The sequence below is a fragment of the Pteropus alecto genome, unplaced genomic scaffold (genome assembly GCF_000325575.1).
Source record: "Pteropus alecto unplaced genomic scaffold, ASM32557v1 scaffold78, whole genome shotgun sequence".
NCBI lineage: Eukaryota > Metazoa > Chordata > Mammalia > Chiroptera > Pteropodidae > Pteropus > Pteropus alecto.
In genome coordinates, this window is record NW_006443124.1 from 14,728,943 (window position 1) to 14,743,089 (window position 14,147).

The 14,147-nt window shown below is 52.2% G+C and overlaps 2 protein-coding genes across 6 annotated transcripts in view; both read left to right on the forward strand.

The window, feature by feature from the left end:
- The window catches only part of LOC102884449 (transmembrane emp24 domain-containing protein 9), a 3,626-nt gene extending 2,115 nt beyond the window's left edge, over nt 1-1,511 (forward strand). Inside the window, exon 5 of the mRNA XM_006923217.3 lies at nt 671-1,511. Within this exon, the coding sequence (XP_006923279.1) occupies nt 671-820 (150 nt within the window). The 3' untranslated portion in view covers nt 821-1,511. The remainder of the gene's footprint in view (nt 1-670) is intronic.
- A 2,610-nt stretch (nt 1,512-4,121) lies between these two features.
- Nucleotides 4,122-13,823, forward strand: B4GALT7 (beta-1,4-galactosyltransferase 7). 5 transcript variants are annotated; one of them, XM_006923219.3, is made up of 7 exons: nt 4,128-4,278; nt 6,348-6,497; nt 7,837-8,199; nt 10,904-11,129; nt 12,151-12,234; nt 12,489-12,593; nt 13,089-13,823. In XM_006923219.3, the coding sequence occupies exons 2-7, from the start codon at nt 6,469-6,471 to the stop codon at nt 13,242-13,244; spliced, it is 963 nt and encodes a 320-aa protein (XP_006923281.1). In that variant the 5' UTR covers nt 4,128-4,278; nt 6,348-6,468; the 3' UTR covers nt 13,245-13,823. The 5 variants fall into 5 exon arrangements, with proteins under 5 accessions (XP_006923280.1, XP_024896420.1, XP_006923281.1 ...); XM_006923218.3 differs by lacking the exon at nt 6,348-6,497 and having other exon boundaries at nt 4,122-4,278; XM_025040652.1 differs by lacking the exon at nt 6,348-6,497 and having other exon boundaries at nt 4,122-4,278; nt 12,505-12,593; nt 13,089-13,257.
- The last annotated feature ends 324 nt before the right edge of the window (nt 13,824-14,147 follow it).

A 14,147-nucleotide genomic window follows, 5' to 3' on the forward strand; every position in this document is an offset into this window, starting at 1 on the left:
CATGGCTGTAGGTGTTCCCAGGACCAGGGGTTTCAAACTCACCTGTGCCCAGGGGCCAGGCAGGTACTGTGAATGGACCTATGACTATAAGGATTGGTAGGATAGTGACCTATTTAAACAGGAACAGCTACTGTTTTCAGCTGAGGACAGCCTTGCAGAAATGCTAGCTAGCCCTGGGTTGGAAGAGGAGCTAGGGGTTCAGGTTTTTATGTGAAAATTTCCTGGGTTTTAAATGTTGGCAAAACAGTATGTGAGTCAAAGAAAAACACATTCATGGGCCAGATCTAGCCCCTAGGCCACCAATTTGCAACCTGTGCCCACAATCTTCAAGGAGCAGTTTGGGAGACCTGGGCAGAGGGCTAGAGCAAGTCCACTCCTGAGTGCTCCAAGACAGCTCTGTCTGATGGTGATACTGCAACTATTTTACCTGTCCCCTAGGCACCACCATAGGACCAGGTGAGGGCTGTACTTGACAGATGAGGAAACAGACTTAGGTTACCTGAGGTCATCTGGCATATGAGGGTGAAGAGAGTCCCTGCGGGGGATGGCTCTTTGCAGGCACTTGACTGGAACTGAGGCAAAGCTGGCTGGCCCTGGGAGGGAACTCAGCTGTTCTAATGGTCCCAGGAAGGCCCAGCCAGCTTAGGCTCTTCTATTCTCTCCCCTGCAGTGGCGAGAGGAGCGCTTCCGTCAAACCAGCGAGAGCACCAACCAGAGGGTGCTGTGGTGGTCCATTCTGCAAACCCTCATCCTTGTAGCCATCGGCGTCTGGCAGATGCGACATCTCAAGAGCTTCTTTGAAGCCAAGAAGCTGGTGTAGCCATCCTTCCCCCAAGGCTGGGGGAGAAAGGGCCTCCTGGAACTGATTTCTCTCTGGCAGGAGGACTGGTTTTCAGCCATGGATATTCTGGAGGGGAGAGGGGCCACAGGCACTCCAGGCACAAGCTGAGGGCAGGAGCTTGAATGGCTAATACTGAGCAGGTGGTGGGACAAGTGCTTGTCCTCTCCCCTGGGCTTTGGCCCTTCGCAGTAATTTCCTAGGGGGCTGGTAAAGCCACTGGGACGCCCTTTGGCACCTCCGAATCACAGTGTTACTGATCAGGGATGCAAGGCTGTTGATTGGGTTGGCTGGGAGAGGGGAGTGGGTGGGCAAGCCAGGCTTTTGTCTTCCTTTGCTAACTTGGATTTTGAGCAGTTATGTTGTAGCTATGATTCCCTGCCACCTTGGGAACCTCACTGTTCCTAGCTTGGGTCTTGACCCAGCCCGCTGATCCAGGGGGGTGTGTGTCATTTGAGGGTGGGGTAGAGGGCTGCAGTGTGGGAAAGTGGCCCTAAGGTTGACCCCAGGTTCTACACATGGTTGTCCTTTGAGGGGCTTGAGGGACTGGGATCAGAGAGAGCAGAGGTCTCGGTGCTGCCTGGGGATGTGGCCTGCAGAGTTTTAGTTACTGATTTCATTTTCAATAAGCCTAGCTTTTTATGTTGGTTTCCCAATAAAAAAAAAAAATAGACTTTTTGTCCAGTGTAAAGTCACTCTACTTACTATCAGTGGGCATAACACCGTGAGCTGCTTCAGGAAATGTCAGTTCTTTCACTGGGCAAAGCACTTCACATTCCAAGATGAGTACCCACCTATGACCTTCATTCTCCGTCTTCTCCATACCTCTTGCAGTAGAGGGTAGTGGTTTTGCCCAAGATTATCAAGTAAATTGTGGGGTTGGTGCTCAAATCCACACCATTTCCTCTGCACCAGCTCGCTCATAAAGTACCCTCCTTACCTTTCCAGAGTAGGTGGATTCAGTAGCATTGTAGTGCTTCAAAGAAGTGCCTGCTTAGGATAGAGTGCATTGAACAGAAATGCTGCTGTTGTGGGAAGGACAGAAATCCTTGGGCTGGTAGGGGTGAGGATACTGATGGGCTTAACCAGTAGCATGGGATTTCAGCAAGGACCTTGGAGGAAGGATTCTGATTAAAGGAAGCAGGGCAGGGGTGATTGGGAAAATCAGAGGCAAACAGCTAGTCTGAAGATGGATGGGCATTGTTTCAGCTGGAGTTGTGGGGGAGGGGTTGTGAGAAGGCTGGAAAGGAAGGTTTAAAGTGAGAAGGGCCTTGAGCCCCAGTTAAGAGATTTGTACATTAGCCACTGTTCAAAGTTTTGAGTAGGAGAATCCCCTGAATATAAATTAGAGGAAGTTTGATCCAGCAGTGTGTGAGAAAGGAACTAGGAGAGACAATTTGGGAGACTACTTGATCAGCTGGGGGTATGTAATCTGAGCTCATTAACACTCAGACCTCCACAAACTTTTAGAAATTACAAGATAAACTTCTATTAAAATTCTAAAATAAACTTTTAGAATTACAAGAAAATTGTGATGATAGTTTCCTCTATTAATGCCATGCCTTAACTATGGTACATTTGTTACAAATTAATGAACCAATAACATTATTTTAAACTAAACAATGTGCTTTATGCAGATTTCCTTAGTCATTACCTAAAGTCCTTTTTCTGTTCCAGGATCCCATCTATGATACCACATTACGATTTGTTGTCTCCTTGGGCTTCTCTTGGGTATGACATTTTCTCAGACTTTCCTTGTTTTTTATTACCTTGACAGTTTCCAGGAGTACTGGTCAGGTATTTTGTAGAATTTCCTTCAATTGGAATTTGCTGTTTTTCTCATGATTGGACTGGGGTTCTGGGTTTTTGCAAGGAAGACCACAGAGGTAATGTTCCATTCTCATACCATAATGTCAAGGGTACTTATTATCAACATGACTTGATATCACAGTTTAAAATTAGTTAATTTGGATTATTATGTGAAATCTGATTTCTTGAGATAAATTGGGTCTGACGCTGGTAGGCCTTCATCCGACAACAGTCAGCTCTGCTGAACGGTAGCTGTCTCCTTTAGATGGGCTTGTGCCCTCCCGGTCACAGTCCCACCTCCCTGCTTCCATCTTTGACCTTAACTGGTCTCTGCAAGGGGTCAGCCTCACCTTTGTTATCAGCCAAACCTAAGCTGGATTTGCCAAGATTCTGGTATAGGGTACAGTGTCCTGGGAGAGTAAAGGGGACTGCCGTTGTGTGCTGTTGTGTTTAAGGGAGAAAGGGGGCTGCTGGGAATGATTAATTTCCTGCCCATAGGAAGCAGAGTAGTTGAGACCGTTGATTGTGCAACCAAACTACCTGGTCTTACGTGCTGAATTGTCTCTGTTCCTCAGTTCCCTCATCTTTAAAGTGGACATAATAAGCACAATACTCAAGAACCGAATGAGATAACAGTAGTAAAGAATTTAAAACAATGACTGCATGTAGTAAAAACTTGATGTTAGCTATTTATTGGAAAACTTGAAATTTGCCTGGAAGAGCAGAGGAGATCAAGACTAATAATTCTGTTGCTCTTTTCCCAGGTGGGAAGCTGGCCCAGCGGGGGCTCAGTTCCAATAGTTACAGGGCAAATATGGGAACTCAATCTCCTTACAGTATTCCCTTCAGTTCTCACCTCAACTCCACCAAAGTACCCGGCTCCTGGATGATAGCTGTCATTTATATAGCTTTGACTGTTGGGCCTACAGTTGTACCAAGTGCATTTTCTCCTTTGATCCTCACCACAACCATGTAGATCAGAAAATATTTATACTCACGTATGAGTATAGATGAGATTGCACCTTGTCCCCAAACAGCTGAATTGGCAGAGTCAGTTTTCGAATCCAGTCAATCTGTCTTTAGTGCCTGGCTCCTAACTACCCCTTGCGGTGTCAGCTGAACCTAAGACTGAGCCCTGAGCTTGGCTTTGTTCTCTTCCAAGCTTGTTACGGAGGAATAATGCACCTGGGTTAACAGCAGGTCTATCCGGACGCTCCCTGACTTCTCTTGGGAAGAGGAGGAAGATGCAAATTGTTTCAGGGCGCCGGTTTGGAAATCTAGAGTCCAAGTTCAGTCCCAGGCCAGTGACTTGAGCACCCCCCTGGGGCCTCAGTTTCTCGGGATGTTAAGCGGGGAGGAAAATTAGAGTCAGGAGTAGCACTCGCGTTACTCGGCACACGGAACCTTTGACGTCGCAGCTCCTGGGAGCAGACGGCACCGCCGGAGCCGAGGACCAGGAGGAACGAGGGGCGGAGCGGATGAGCCTGGGCGGGGCGGGAGGCGGAGGCGCCGCGTAGGCCGGCGAGGCTGGGCCCGCCCGGCTGGGAGCTCAAACCCCATGCGCCGCCGCCTCCCCCCACGATGTTCCCCTCCCGGAGGAAAGCGGCGCAGCTGCCCTGGGAGGATGGCAGGTGAGCGGCAGCGGCTGGCCCGGGCCCGGTCCTCCCGGGTGCCGATCTTTTCCGGCCACCGCACGGAATCTAGGAGCCCGAGGCAGTCGCGTCTCAGTCTCTGCCGGGCACTCTGAGGGTCTGTGGTTTTTCTATTGGGTCACTCGCTGTCTCTGTATTTGGCTGTGTGTCTCTCGCTATGTGTATTTTTCTCTAACAGTGTCCGTCACTCCGCAGGTCTCCGTCACCCGCGGGTCTGTATTTCTCCATTGACTTCCTTTGTGAGTTTCTGTCCCTGTCTTTGCAAGTCGCTGCCTTTCATGGGTCTCTGTGTTTCTCCACTGGCTTCTATCTTTGTGCGGGTCTCTGACTCCGTTAACCTCTCGGTGGATCTCTGTCTTTCTGTCTGTCCCTCTCAGAGGATCTTTATTCTGTTCCTCTGGTCTCTGCCTCTCCGTCACATCCATGTGGGCTCTGACCCTCCCCTTCCTTTGCTGGCTGCCCAAAAGAAAACACCAGACAGAAGCTCTGTCTTTTCTGCCTGTCTGGCCACTGTCTGGCACTTACTAGGCACTCCTCACACATAACACTAGTTCATTTCCGGTATAACTGTAATTGAATGGGGCCTTCTTCATGCGTTAGGTATGGACTTGGCCCAGACCTTGGCTAATAATGTTTCTCACTAAAGCAGAATTGGAGTGAGGGAATTATTTGGCTGCCAGCATTTGAGAGGACACTTCAGTCTTGAGATGTGCCCCCAAACTCTTCTTACCTAAAACTCATAGTGGGTCTCTACCCTGTGAATCACACCTCTTGCCTCTTACATCTATTAAGTTTGCCAGGTGTCAACAGATTCTGGAATATAGTGGGCACAACTCTTTACCTTTGGAGATTTTTCAGAGTTGGTATTGAAGTAAGAAGACAGGAATATGATAGAAAGAAAGCCTGAACCGTGGAGTCAGTCCTGGGCAAAAATCCTCTTTAATAGCTATGTGACCAGAAACAAGTCACTTAATCTTTCTGTCCTTGGCTTTTCCATCTCTGAAACAGAGATCATAATAACTACTCTGCAGGGCAGTATGAGGATTAAAGGAGATAATATATGTAAAACTCTTGACATTGTGGCTGACACAGAGGTGTCTTCCAGTTACCTTTGCAGTTTGGAGGTGCTGTAACCAGAGCAGTTGAGTGTTCAAACTTTGTATCACGGAGATTTGACAGAGAAGAAAGGAAAGGTAAAGGGGGAAAATCTCCATTTCCTAGTCCCTTTCCATAAACCTTTGGAACATAACTGTGTTCCCAGAAAAAGTTACTGATGTTAATTCTTGCTTTTGACACAGGGATACAAAGATCCACACAACCGATGTAGGCTAATATAGCAATTAAAAGAGTGCTGGCTCTGGAGCCAGCCTGCCTGGGTTTGAATCTTCCCTTTTCTAGCTTTGGGCACAGATTGATGGAGACAAAACCTCATCTGGTCTGCCCTTCAGCAGGGTGGCCTGGGCCTGGGAGCTGCTGGGACTGCAGATCTGGAGTTTGCCACCAGGTGGCACCATGAGCAACTATTCTCAGTATCCACTGTCCTGAGGAATTGGGACTCCGCTCTAAATTCAGTTGTCTACGCCAGGTTTGAGCGTAGGATGTGAGTGCCCATAGGATGTGATCCTGGTGAGGGAACAGCACTTGAAGGTTCATGGAATGCCCAATTCGTGCTGTACCCTTGGATAATGGTCACTGCTTCTTCCCCTGAAGGTGGGATAGTTCCCCATGTCTATCTCCCCGGTCTCCACCTCACCCCAGAAAGAATCTTGGAGGGAGAATGTGTAGAGATTCCAGCCTCCCCAGGCAACTGGCAGAATTGGGCTCTGCTCCTCTCAAGCGGAAACCCCCACAACAGGACAATGGGGGGTAAGTCAGAAGGCCTCTGAGAAGGTGTCCTGCCCAGTCCTCTCTCTGCTGTGTATGGGACCTGGGCCTGGCTTCAGGGCTGCTGGCTTCCAGATTGGCTGTTGTGCTGCTAGAGATAGGCAGGATTTGGTGTGACTTAAAGTGTGCCCTGACTGTTTGAACCCTTCCTCTAACTCACTTAGCACTCCCTCTGCTGTGTGACCTGTGCTGGGGCCACAGATAGGAGTCTGATTACCGGTAGGGAAGACCAGCAGACACACAGTTGATCACAAAACTCGAGTCTTCCAAAGAGGGAAGTACCAGATGCCATGGAAACACAAAAGAGGGCTCAGGTATCTCATTTTGTGTGCATGTGGGGAGGTGGGCAGTGCTGGCCATGACATTGGAGTTTGGCCCTGAAGAATCAATAAGGAGCATTTTAGGCAGAAGCAGCAAGCTGTGTGAAGGCTGGAGCAGGAAAGAATGTAGTGAGTGGAGAAGCTCAGAGTTGCCCAAACTGTAGCACATGGTTGATAGGGAGCAACTGGAGATGGCGTCAGGTCACAGAGGGGTTTGACTATCAGGCCAAGGAATTTGGCTGTTATAAACAGAAGGGGCTCATTCATGAGATTGAAGGGGTCTGAGCCAGGCAAGGACCAGATGAGACCTGAGCTAAAAGAGAGGCAGTGGTGAGGAAGGGACAAGGGGCACTTAGGAGGTAGAATTATAAGGCTGGCAGCTAGCTGGTGACTCTTAGAGGTTATAAAGTAGATTGCTTGGCAGATTACTTGGGGAGTGGGTGGGTGGGTGGAGAGTACAGAGGAAACTTCTTGTATTTGGATTCCTCAGCTCCTCTTCCACTATCCTCAGGAACTTCCAGAGAGAGGGGCAGAGAAACCAAGTGAATTCTACCTGTTTCTTTGTATTTTCTAACCTTTAGGGCAGTCTCTCCCAGCACTACCCACATGTCTAAGATATCCAGCTGTCTTCCCAGTTTCTGAAATGAGCCTGGGTGCTGGCCCCAACTCTTGTCCTTCTTTCCCTTGTCCATCTCTCATTTCTTGTCACATGCGCTGCCTTTCAAACTGAAACTTTGAGACTCGTTCAGTGACCTGCCACTGTCAGTTTGGGCCTTGCCTTGGTTTGGGGGCAGATTTGATCTTCTCAGACAGAGTAAATGAAAAAATAAATTTTTTTTTAACTGGGGACTGATGCTAGCATAGGTCCGGTCTTGGGGAGCTTTCTGGTGTGAGAAGCAGGACAAAGCCAACGTTTCAGCTGGCGGTGAACCTGCAGGGGAGCAGGTGTGGAAGGCAGTGGGTGGGATCTCTAAGGCAGGGCTCCTGCCATCAGCTCAGGACAGGAGCCACTGTCCTGGGGAGGGGCAAGTGCTAGAGATAAGGAGCCTCGTCCCTATCCTCATGGCCTGACTCACTCAGAAAGTTCTGTGACCTGGAAGTGGTTAGAGGGCTTCCTGGAGGTGGGGGCAGGGGCTGGGCCTAGAACAGTAAGCAGGATTCTGATGCACAGTAGCAGCATGAGCAAAAGCACTAAAGTTGCTTCTGCACTAATTCCCAGGTGCTTGGGGCATACCAGTCATGTGTGTCCTACTGGTGGGGAAGCATGAGAAGGGGACAGCACAGGGCCCCAGCTCAGTCCTGCCCCTCTGACCTGTCCCTGCTCTTGTCGCAGGTCCAGGTTGCTCCCTGGCAGCCTCCCCCGGAAATGCTCCGTCTTCCACCTCTTCGTTGCCTGTCTCTTACTGGGCTTCTTCTCCCTGCTCTGGCTGCAGCTCAGCTGCTCTGGTGACATGGCTCGGGCAGCCAGGGGACAAGGGCAAGAGACCCCAGGCCCACCCCGGGCCTGCCCGCCAGAGCCACCCCCTGAGCACTGGGAAGAAGACCCATCGTGGGGCCCCCACCGCCTGGCAGTGCTAGTGCCCTTCCGTGAGCGCTTCGAGGAGCTTCTGGTCTTTGTGCCCCACATGCATCGCTTCCTGAGCAGGAAGAAGATCCCGCACCACATCTATGTCCTCAACCAGGTGGATCATTTCAGGTAGGGGCCACCTGACCAGCTGTCCCTTTCTGAGGGCCTCTCTTTGCCCAGGCCCTTTGGAGCCTGCTCCCTTTCCTGGCAGCAGTTCAATATCTGGTGGGTCACAGACAAGAGGTTAGGAGGCGATAGACCCTACTCATTGGGAGTAGCAGGAATCTTTGGGGAGAGTTTGGGGCTGGGGAAGCCCCTGTTCTGATTTCTGTTTTAAAAAGGTCCTTGTGGCTGTCGTATGTGGAGTAGATTATACCAGGACAAGTGGAGGAGCTGTGGGTGGTTACTGTAGGCACCTGCGATGAGGAGGCCCGGCCAGCATGGCAGAAGGGCTGGAGGAAGCATAGACAGGGCTTGCTGGTGGATTGGCTGTCGAGTTAGGGAAAGGGAGGGTCAACACCATGGCTCGAAAGTTGTTCATAGTCTGGCGTTATCCTGAAATCCTTGCCCTTCCCCAAAACTTCTTTCCATGATCACAGTCGGAGCATCTCACACTCCACGCCGACCTTTCCCTCCAGCCTTCTCCCACTGGAGACAGACTCCGACAGTTCTTGGACCCCACCAGTCCCTTTAGTCTGTGATGCTCCCAGTTTTCTCTGCCCACCTTCCTCCTCCTTACTTCCTCCTGACCTAACTTGGATTTCATGGTCCATCGTTAAAATCACTCCTCTGCATAGGCCTCAGCACCCTTGCCCCTTTCTGCCTGGCACGACTTCTACTTGATGAAACCTCACTGTCTGCTCCACACCTGCACCGGGGTGCCAGATGTGGCTGAGGACAATGAACCCTGGCCCAGGAAGGCTCTCAGAGTCTTCCAGCTGCTGCCTGTTCCCTCTCCTCCCCATTCTCCCCTAGCTGGTGACTTTGCTTCCTATTTGAGAAAGCAGAACCAATTGGAAGAGAACTTGCCCACGTCCCCACCTCCTGGACCCACATTCCAGCTTCTGTGCAGGGTCTTATGGACACCCTGTCCTACCTCCACCAGAACCAGCTCTTCCACTGCCACTGGGTCCCTTTCCTGCATCTGACATCACTCCAATTGTGTGTCCCTTTCTCTCCTGCATGATCAGCTTTTTCTTCCCTCCTGGAGCATTTGTATCTGCATACAACATGCTAAAGTAGCTCCTATCTAAAAAAAGACCTTTGAATAAAACGTTGTCATTTTTATAAAAAAAAAAAAAAAAAAAAAAAGACCCCCTTGGTCTCATGTCGCCCACAGCTATCACCTCATTTCTCTGCTCCCCTTTATAGCAAAACTTCCCCTTCTCTCACTTTGTCGAACCTCGTCCACGCAGATGTTTACCCACATCATGCCATTAAAACAGCTCTCAGCAACTTCACCGAAGAGCCCACCTTGTTGATCACTTTCATCTGTAGGCCTTTTCTTCCTCAGACACCTCTATCTAACTTCTGGGCAACACTCTCCCAGTCACCTCCTCCTTCACTGGCTGCCCTCCCTGTCTCCTTTGCAGGTTCTGCCTCATCTCCCTGTTCTCGCAGTTTTAGTGGTCTTTGGGGTTCCGTGTTGGGCATCCCCTTGCTGGCTACAGTCACTCCCTGGGGGATCTTGTCCAGGCTCAGGGCATTAAGGCTGTCTCTGCCCTGGTGGCTCCCGAGGCTGTGTTTCTGGCCCACCTACTCTCCTGAACTCCAGACCCGCACGTCCAGCCGCCTGCACCACCCTCCATTTGCTGGTCTCAGAGACATCTCAGCTTAACATGATCAAAACTGAATTTCTGAATTCTTGTCCGCCCCAGACCTGCTTCCCTGCCCGCTTCCCTGCCCCCTTCCCTGTTTCAGGAAGTGGCAACTGCACACTTCCAGTTGCTCAGGCCAAAAAGCCTTGGAGTCATCCTCCCCTCCTTTCTGCCTCACACAACATGTCCAGTCTATCAGCAGAGTCTGTCTAGAATCTGCCCAATTCTCACTGTATCCACTGCCACTTCCCTGAGCTAAATCATCATCTCTTGCCTAAATTATTGTAATTGTCTCTCAGCTCATCTCCTTGCTTCCACCTTGGCCCTCCAGTCTCTTAACACCCCTTATACCCTAAGTCATAGCCCATCATGCTTCTGCTCTAAGTCCTCCAGTGGCTCCCCTTCTCATCCAGGGCCAAGCCCAAGCCCTTCAGGGACCTGTCACCTCTGACCACATCTTCTACTTCCCCGTCACTCACTCTAACTGGCCACATTGGTGTCTGTCCTGCCTCAGGCCTTGGCAAGCGCTCTCTCTCCTCTGCCTGGAGCCCCCTCCCCCCTATTTCTATCAGCTCGTTCCTTTGGGCCTTCAGGTTTCTGCTCACACATCACCTGGCCCTCTGTCTGCCTATCTAAAAGAACAACTGCCTACCTCCTCACACTGCTTTACTTTTTTCCAGGGCACTTAGCACTGTCTGTCTTGTTACAGATTTACTTGTTTATTTTTGGCTCTTCTTATTAGAACATCAGCTCCTTGAAGACAGGGCTTCGAATTCTCACTGCTGTCTCTCCTACGCTCTGAACACTTTCTGGCACATAGTAGGTGCTCAGTAAACATTCATGCGATGTATATAGGAGCAGACATGCAGCTGGGCAGCCCCATGGTGAGGTCGGCGTTGGCCTGGAGGGCAGTGTAGGCGCAGAGGTGGGTGCTGTGAGGATAGGCTCTTAGGCAGAGTTTGAGGGAGAGCCAGCTGGCTGCCCACACCCTGCCCAGTCTCGGCCGCCCCGCACAGGTTCAATCGGGCAGCGCTCATCAACGTGGGCTTCCTGGAGAGTGGCAACAGCACGGACTACATCGCCATGCATGACGTGGACCTGCTCCCTCTCAACGCGGAGCTGGACTACGGCTTCCCCGAGGCGGGTCCCTTCCATGTAGCCTCCCCAGAGCTCCACCCGCTCTACCACTACAAGACCTACGTCGGCGGCATCCTGCTGCTCTCCAAGCAGCACTACCAGCTGGTGAGGCCTGGCTAGCCTGCTCCGCTGAGCCAGAGAGTGCCCCGCTGGGTGGGGGCACTGGCAGGGGGTGTGGCAGTTCGGGGCTCAGCAGGGGAACCCAGGAGCAGTGGAGACAGGAGAGGAGGGGGACTAACAGGTCGGTCAGGGAGAATTCAGCCACAGTAACAGAAACCTCGCTACACGCTGACTTCAGAGAAGTGGGGGTTCATTGGGTCTCAAAGCAGGAAAGTCTGGCATGGCTGAGAGGGGTGTCTGGCTTCAGGTTTGGCTTGCCCAGCCTCTCAGACATTGTCACCAGGGCACCGTTTCTCTTTTCATGTCTCATTTCTGCCTTCTTCAGGCTGGATTTCCCTCTAGACATTCAGGGTGTAGCTGTAATCCTTGTCCATCTAGGTCTACATCCAGTGGCAGAGGGAGTTTCTTCCCCACCAGCCAGCAAGAATCCCCGAGCTGCATCACACTGGCTCTTGGTTGGCCTGACTTGGGTCCCGGGCCCATCCCTGAGTCAGTCGCTGTGGCGGAGGGTGGGGCGGGAAGAACCAAGTGGCTTCACCTGGATCTCCTGTTCCTCACAAGGCTGAAGCCAGCTTTATGTAATGAAGCCCTGAGCCTGGTGGCAAGAATCAATGTCTGCCATAGAGCCCAACTGTCACTGTCCCACATAGAGGAAGAGACCAGGGCAGAGCCACCCCAGGGGAAGTAGGGAGGCAGAAGTCGAGCAAGAGCTGGCATGTCTGTTCATCACCGGCTCCCTAGAGAGGTCCCCTCCTGCTGATCAGATATTTTGAAAAACTAGTATCCCACACAAGTTCAAGGCCTCATTAGGACAGGCAAAGGGACGAGGATGTGCTGACCATCCTCCGTACTGCAGAGGTTGTGGGGACTTTTAGCATCTGTGTGTCTGTTTCGAACTGCCAGCTAGGGGGGCCTGGCCCAGCTTGGGGTGGGTACTCTGAGCGGTGGGAGACTAGAGAGTTGCCTAGGCAGGTGGGGCAAGTGATGCCGCCTGTCTCTGTGTCAGTGCAACGGGATGTCCAACCGCTTCTGGGGCTGGGGCCGTGAGGACGACGAGTTCTACAGGCGCATCAGAGGAGCCGGGCTCCAGGTAACACCCCGGGCCCCACTGCCGCCATCATGGCCACCCTGAGGCTCTTCTCTACCCTCAGATGATGTTCCTGGGGCTTGGAGATGGCACCGTGGTTCTGATCCCAGCCCTACTCCACTAGCACACTTCTTCTGCAGAACGGGAGTGCAGGCCCCTGCCTGTGGCCTGTGGCAGGCAGCGGGACCCCAGGGGACTAGTGTGAGGGCCAGGGCTCCACGAGGGCAGCCTGAACCAGCTTGCTTTGTTCTCCTTAGCTATTCCGCCCCTCAGGAATCACAACTGGGTACAAGACATTTCGCCACCTGCATGACCCGGCCTGGCGGAAGAGGGACCAGAAGCGCATCGCAGCTCAAAAACAGGTTCTGGCTGGTCCTGTGGGTGGTGACGTCGAAACCAATAGGCCCAAGTTCTCCTTGGGGCCAAATGGATCTGTCCTCCCCTGCTTGGCCCTGTCCTGCCCTGCTTGGCCCAGCTCAGTCGGTGGCATTCTGCTTAGATACCCTGCCCTGTTTGGTGGCTGCCATGGGCACCTGGGCACTGGGTCAACCGACCCCATGCAGGCTGGGTTGGGGGAGACTCAGCTGAAGGTGCGGGAATTCTAGGCAGACCTGGGACCCAGGAGTCCCCACTCCTCAAATAGCCTTTTCCCTAGGAGCCATATTAGTCAACTGAAAAATACCTGCTTCCCTGCTTACAGAGGGCTTGGCCACAGGCGAGAGCCTTCGTGGCTCTGAGCTTTACTCCTTCTCTTCAGCGGGGTCACAGGACCTTTGATGACAAGGTCCTGGGACATCAGTGGACACCTGGCATCCACAAAGCCCTGAGGTCATGCTCTCTCCTCCTTGTCTCCCCAGGAGCAATTCAAGGTGGACCGGGAGGGGGGCCTGAACACTGTGAAGTACCGCGTGGATTCCCGGACAGCACTGTCTGTGGGCGGGGCCCCCTGCACTGTTCTCAACATCATGTTGGACTGTGACAAGACTGCCACCCCCTGGTGCACATTTGGCTGAGTTGGCTGGACAGTAAGGAAGCCAGTACCTACAGGCCGCACTGCTACTCAGGCCCTGGACAAAGCCTCAGGGCCGTGGCCCAGCTCCAATAGGATGAAGCAGTGGACAGCAGGCCGTGTGTTTGCAGCAGCCCGGCCCCCAGAGCAGGCTTGCACCAGGCAAGACAGGACACACAGGGTGTCTGGGACACTGCTAGCAATAAACAGTGATGGAGAGAGCCTGGGACGTGGCTCCCAACTGGTCCTCTCCCCTCTTCTGTTTGCCCTGTTCTGCCCTCCTTTACCTGCTGAGACCTGCGGGCTTTTGTCCCTTCTCCCGGACCACGTCATGCAGATACGGTTTGGAGGTCAGGCTGCTGACATAGGCGGCCAGGGCAACCGGGAGGGTTAAACTGCAGAAACCAGAGTGTGAGCCCCACAGAAAGGGAACAGCTGAGAGCAGCTTTAGCTCGTCTTCACTGTGCAGAAAGGAGCCTAGTGTTGCCGGATATTCTGATTTTTCAAAAGAAACTAGAATTCTGGATTCTTAAGTGAAATAAGTTAATTATTAAATGATAGCAACTAATTGAAACTTGAAAAAGGTATGGCGATTCTTCAAGTTCACCAAACAAAATGTGTGCGGACCACCAGTTTGTCATCTGTGGCTGAGGGGTAGGGGATGGGACAAAAGATGACACTTCTCTTAGTTATAAGCTGGCAAGGAGTTGGAGCAGAGCTGGGATGATGAGGGCAGGGGAAGCTCGAGTGGAGAGAAGCCCAAGGCACCAGGTCCCTGCTACCGCCCTCAGCCCTCCGGGCTTCAGCACCCTCTGGGCAGTCCGACCACCGCCAGGCTCTGGGTCGGGGGGCCTCATCCTGCCTCACTGAGAGGGACAGAAACAGATCTGCAGGCCAGGACTTGGGG

What these genes read in the sequence shown, in the direction of transcription:
- B4GALT7 (XM_006923218.3), top strand. Translation starts at nt 4,229, where the DNA reads ATGTTCCCCTCCCGGAGGAAAGCGGCGCAGCTGCCCTGGGAGGATGGC. An exon ending in CTGCCCTGGGAGGATGGCAG is followed by an intron (nt 4,279 to 7,836) that starts GTGAGCGGCAGC and finishes CTCTTGTCGCAG; the next exon opens with GTCCAGGTTGCTCCCTGGCA. An exon ending in TCAGAGGAGCCGGGCTCCAG is followed by an intron (nt 12,235 to 12,488) that starts GTAACACCCCGG and finishes TGTTCTCCTTAG; the next exon opens with CTATTCCGCCCCTCAGGAAT.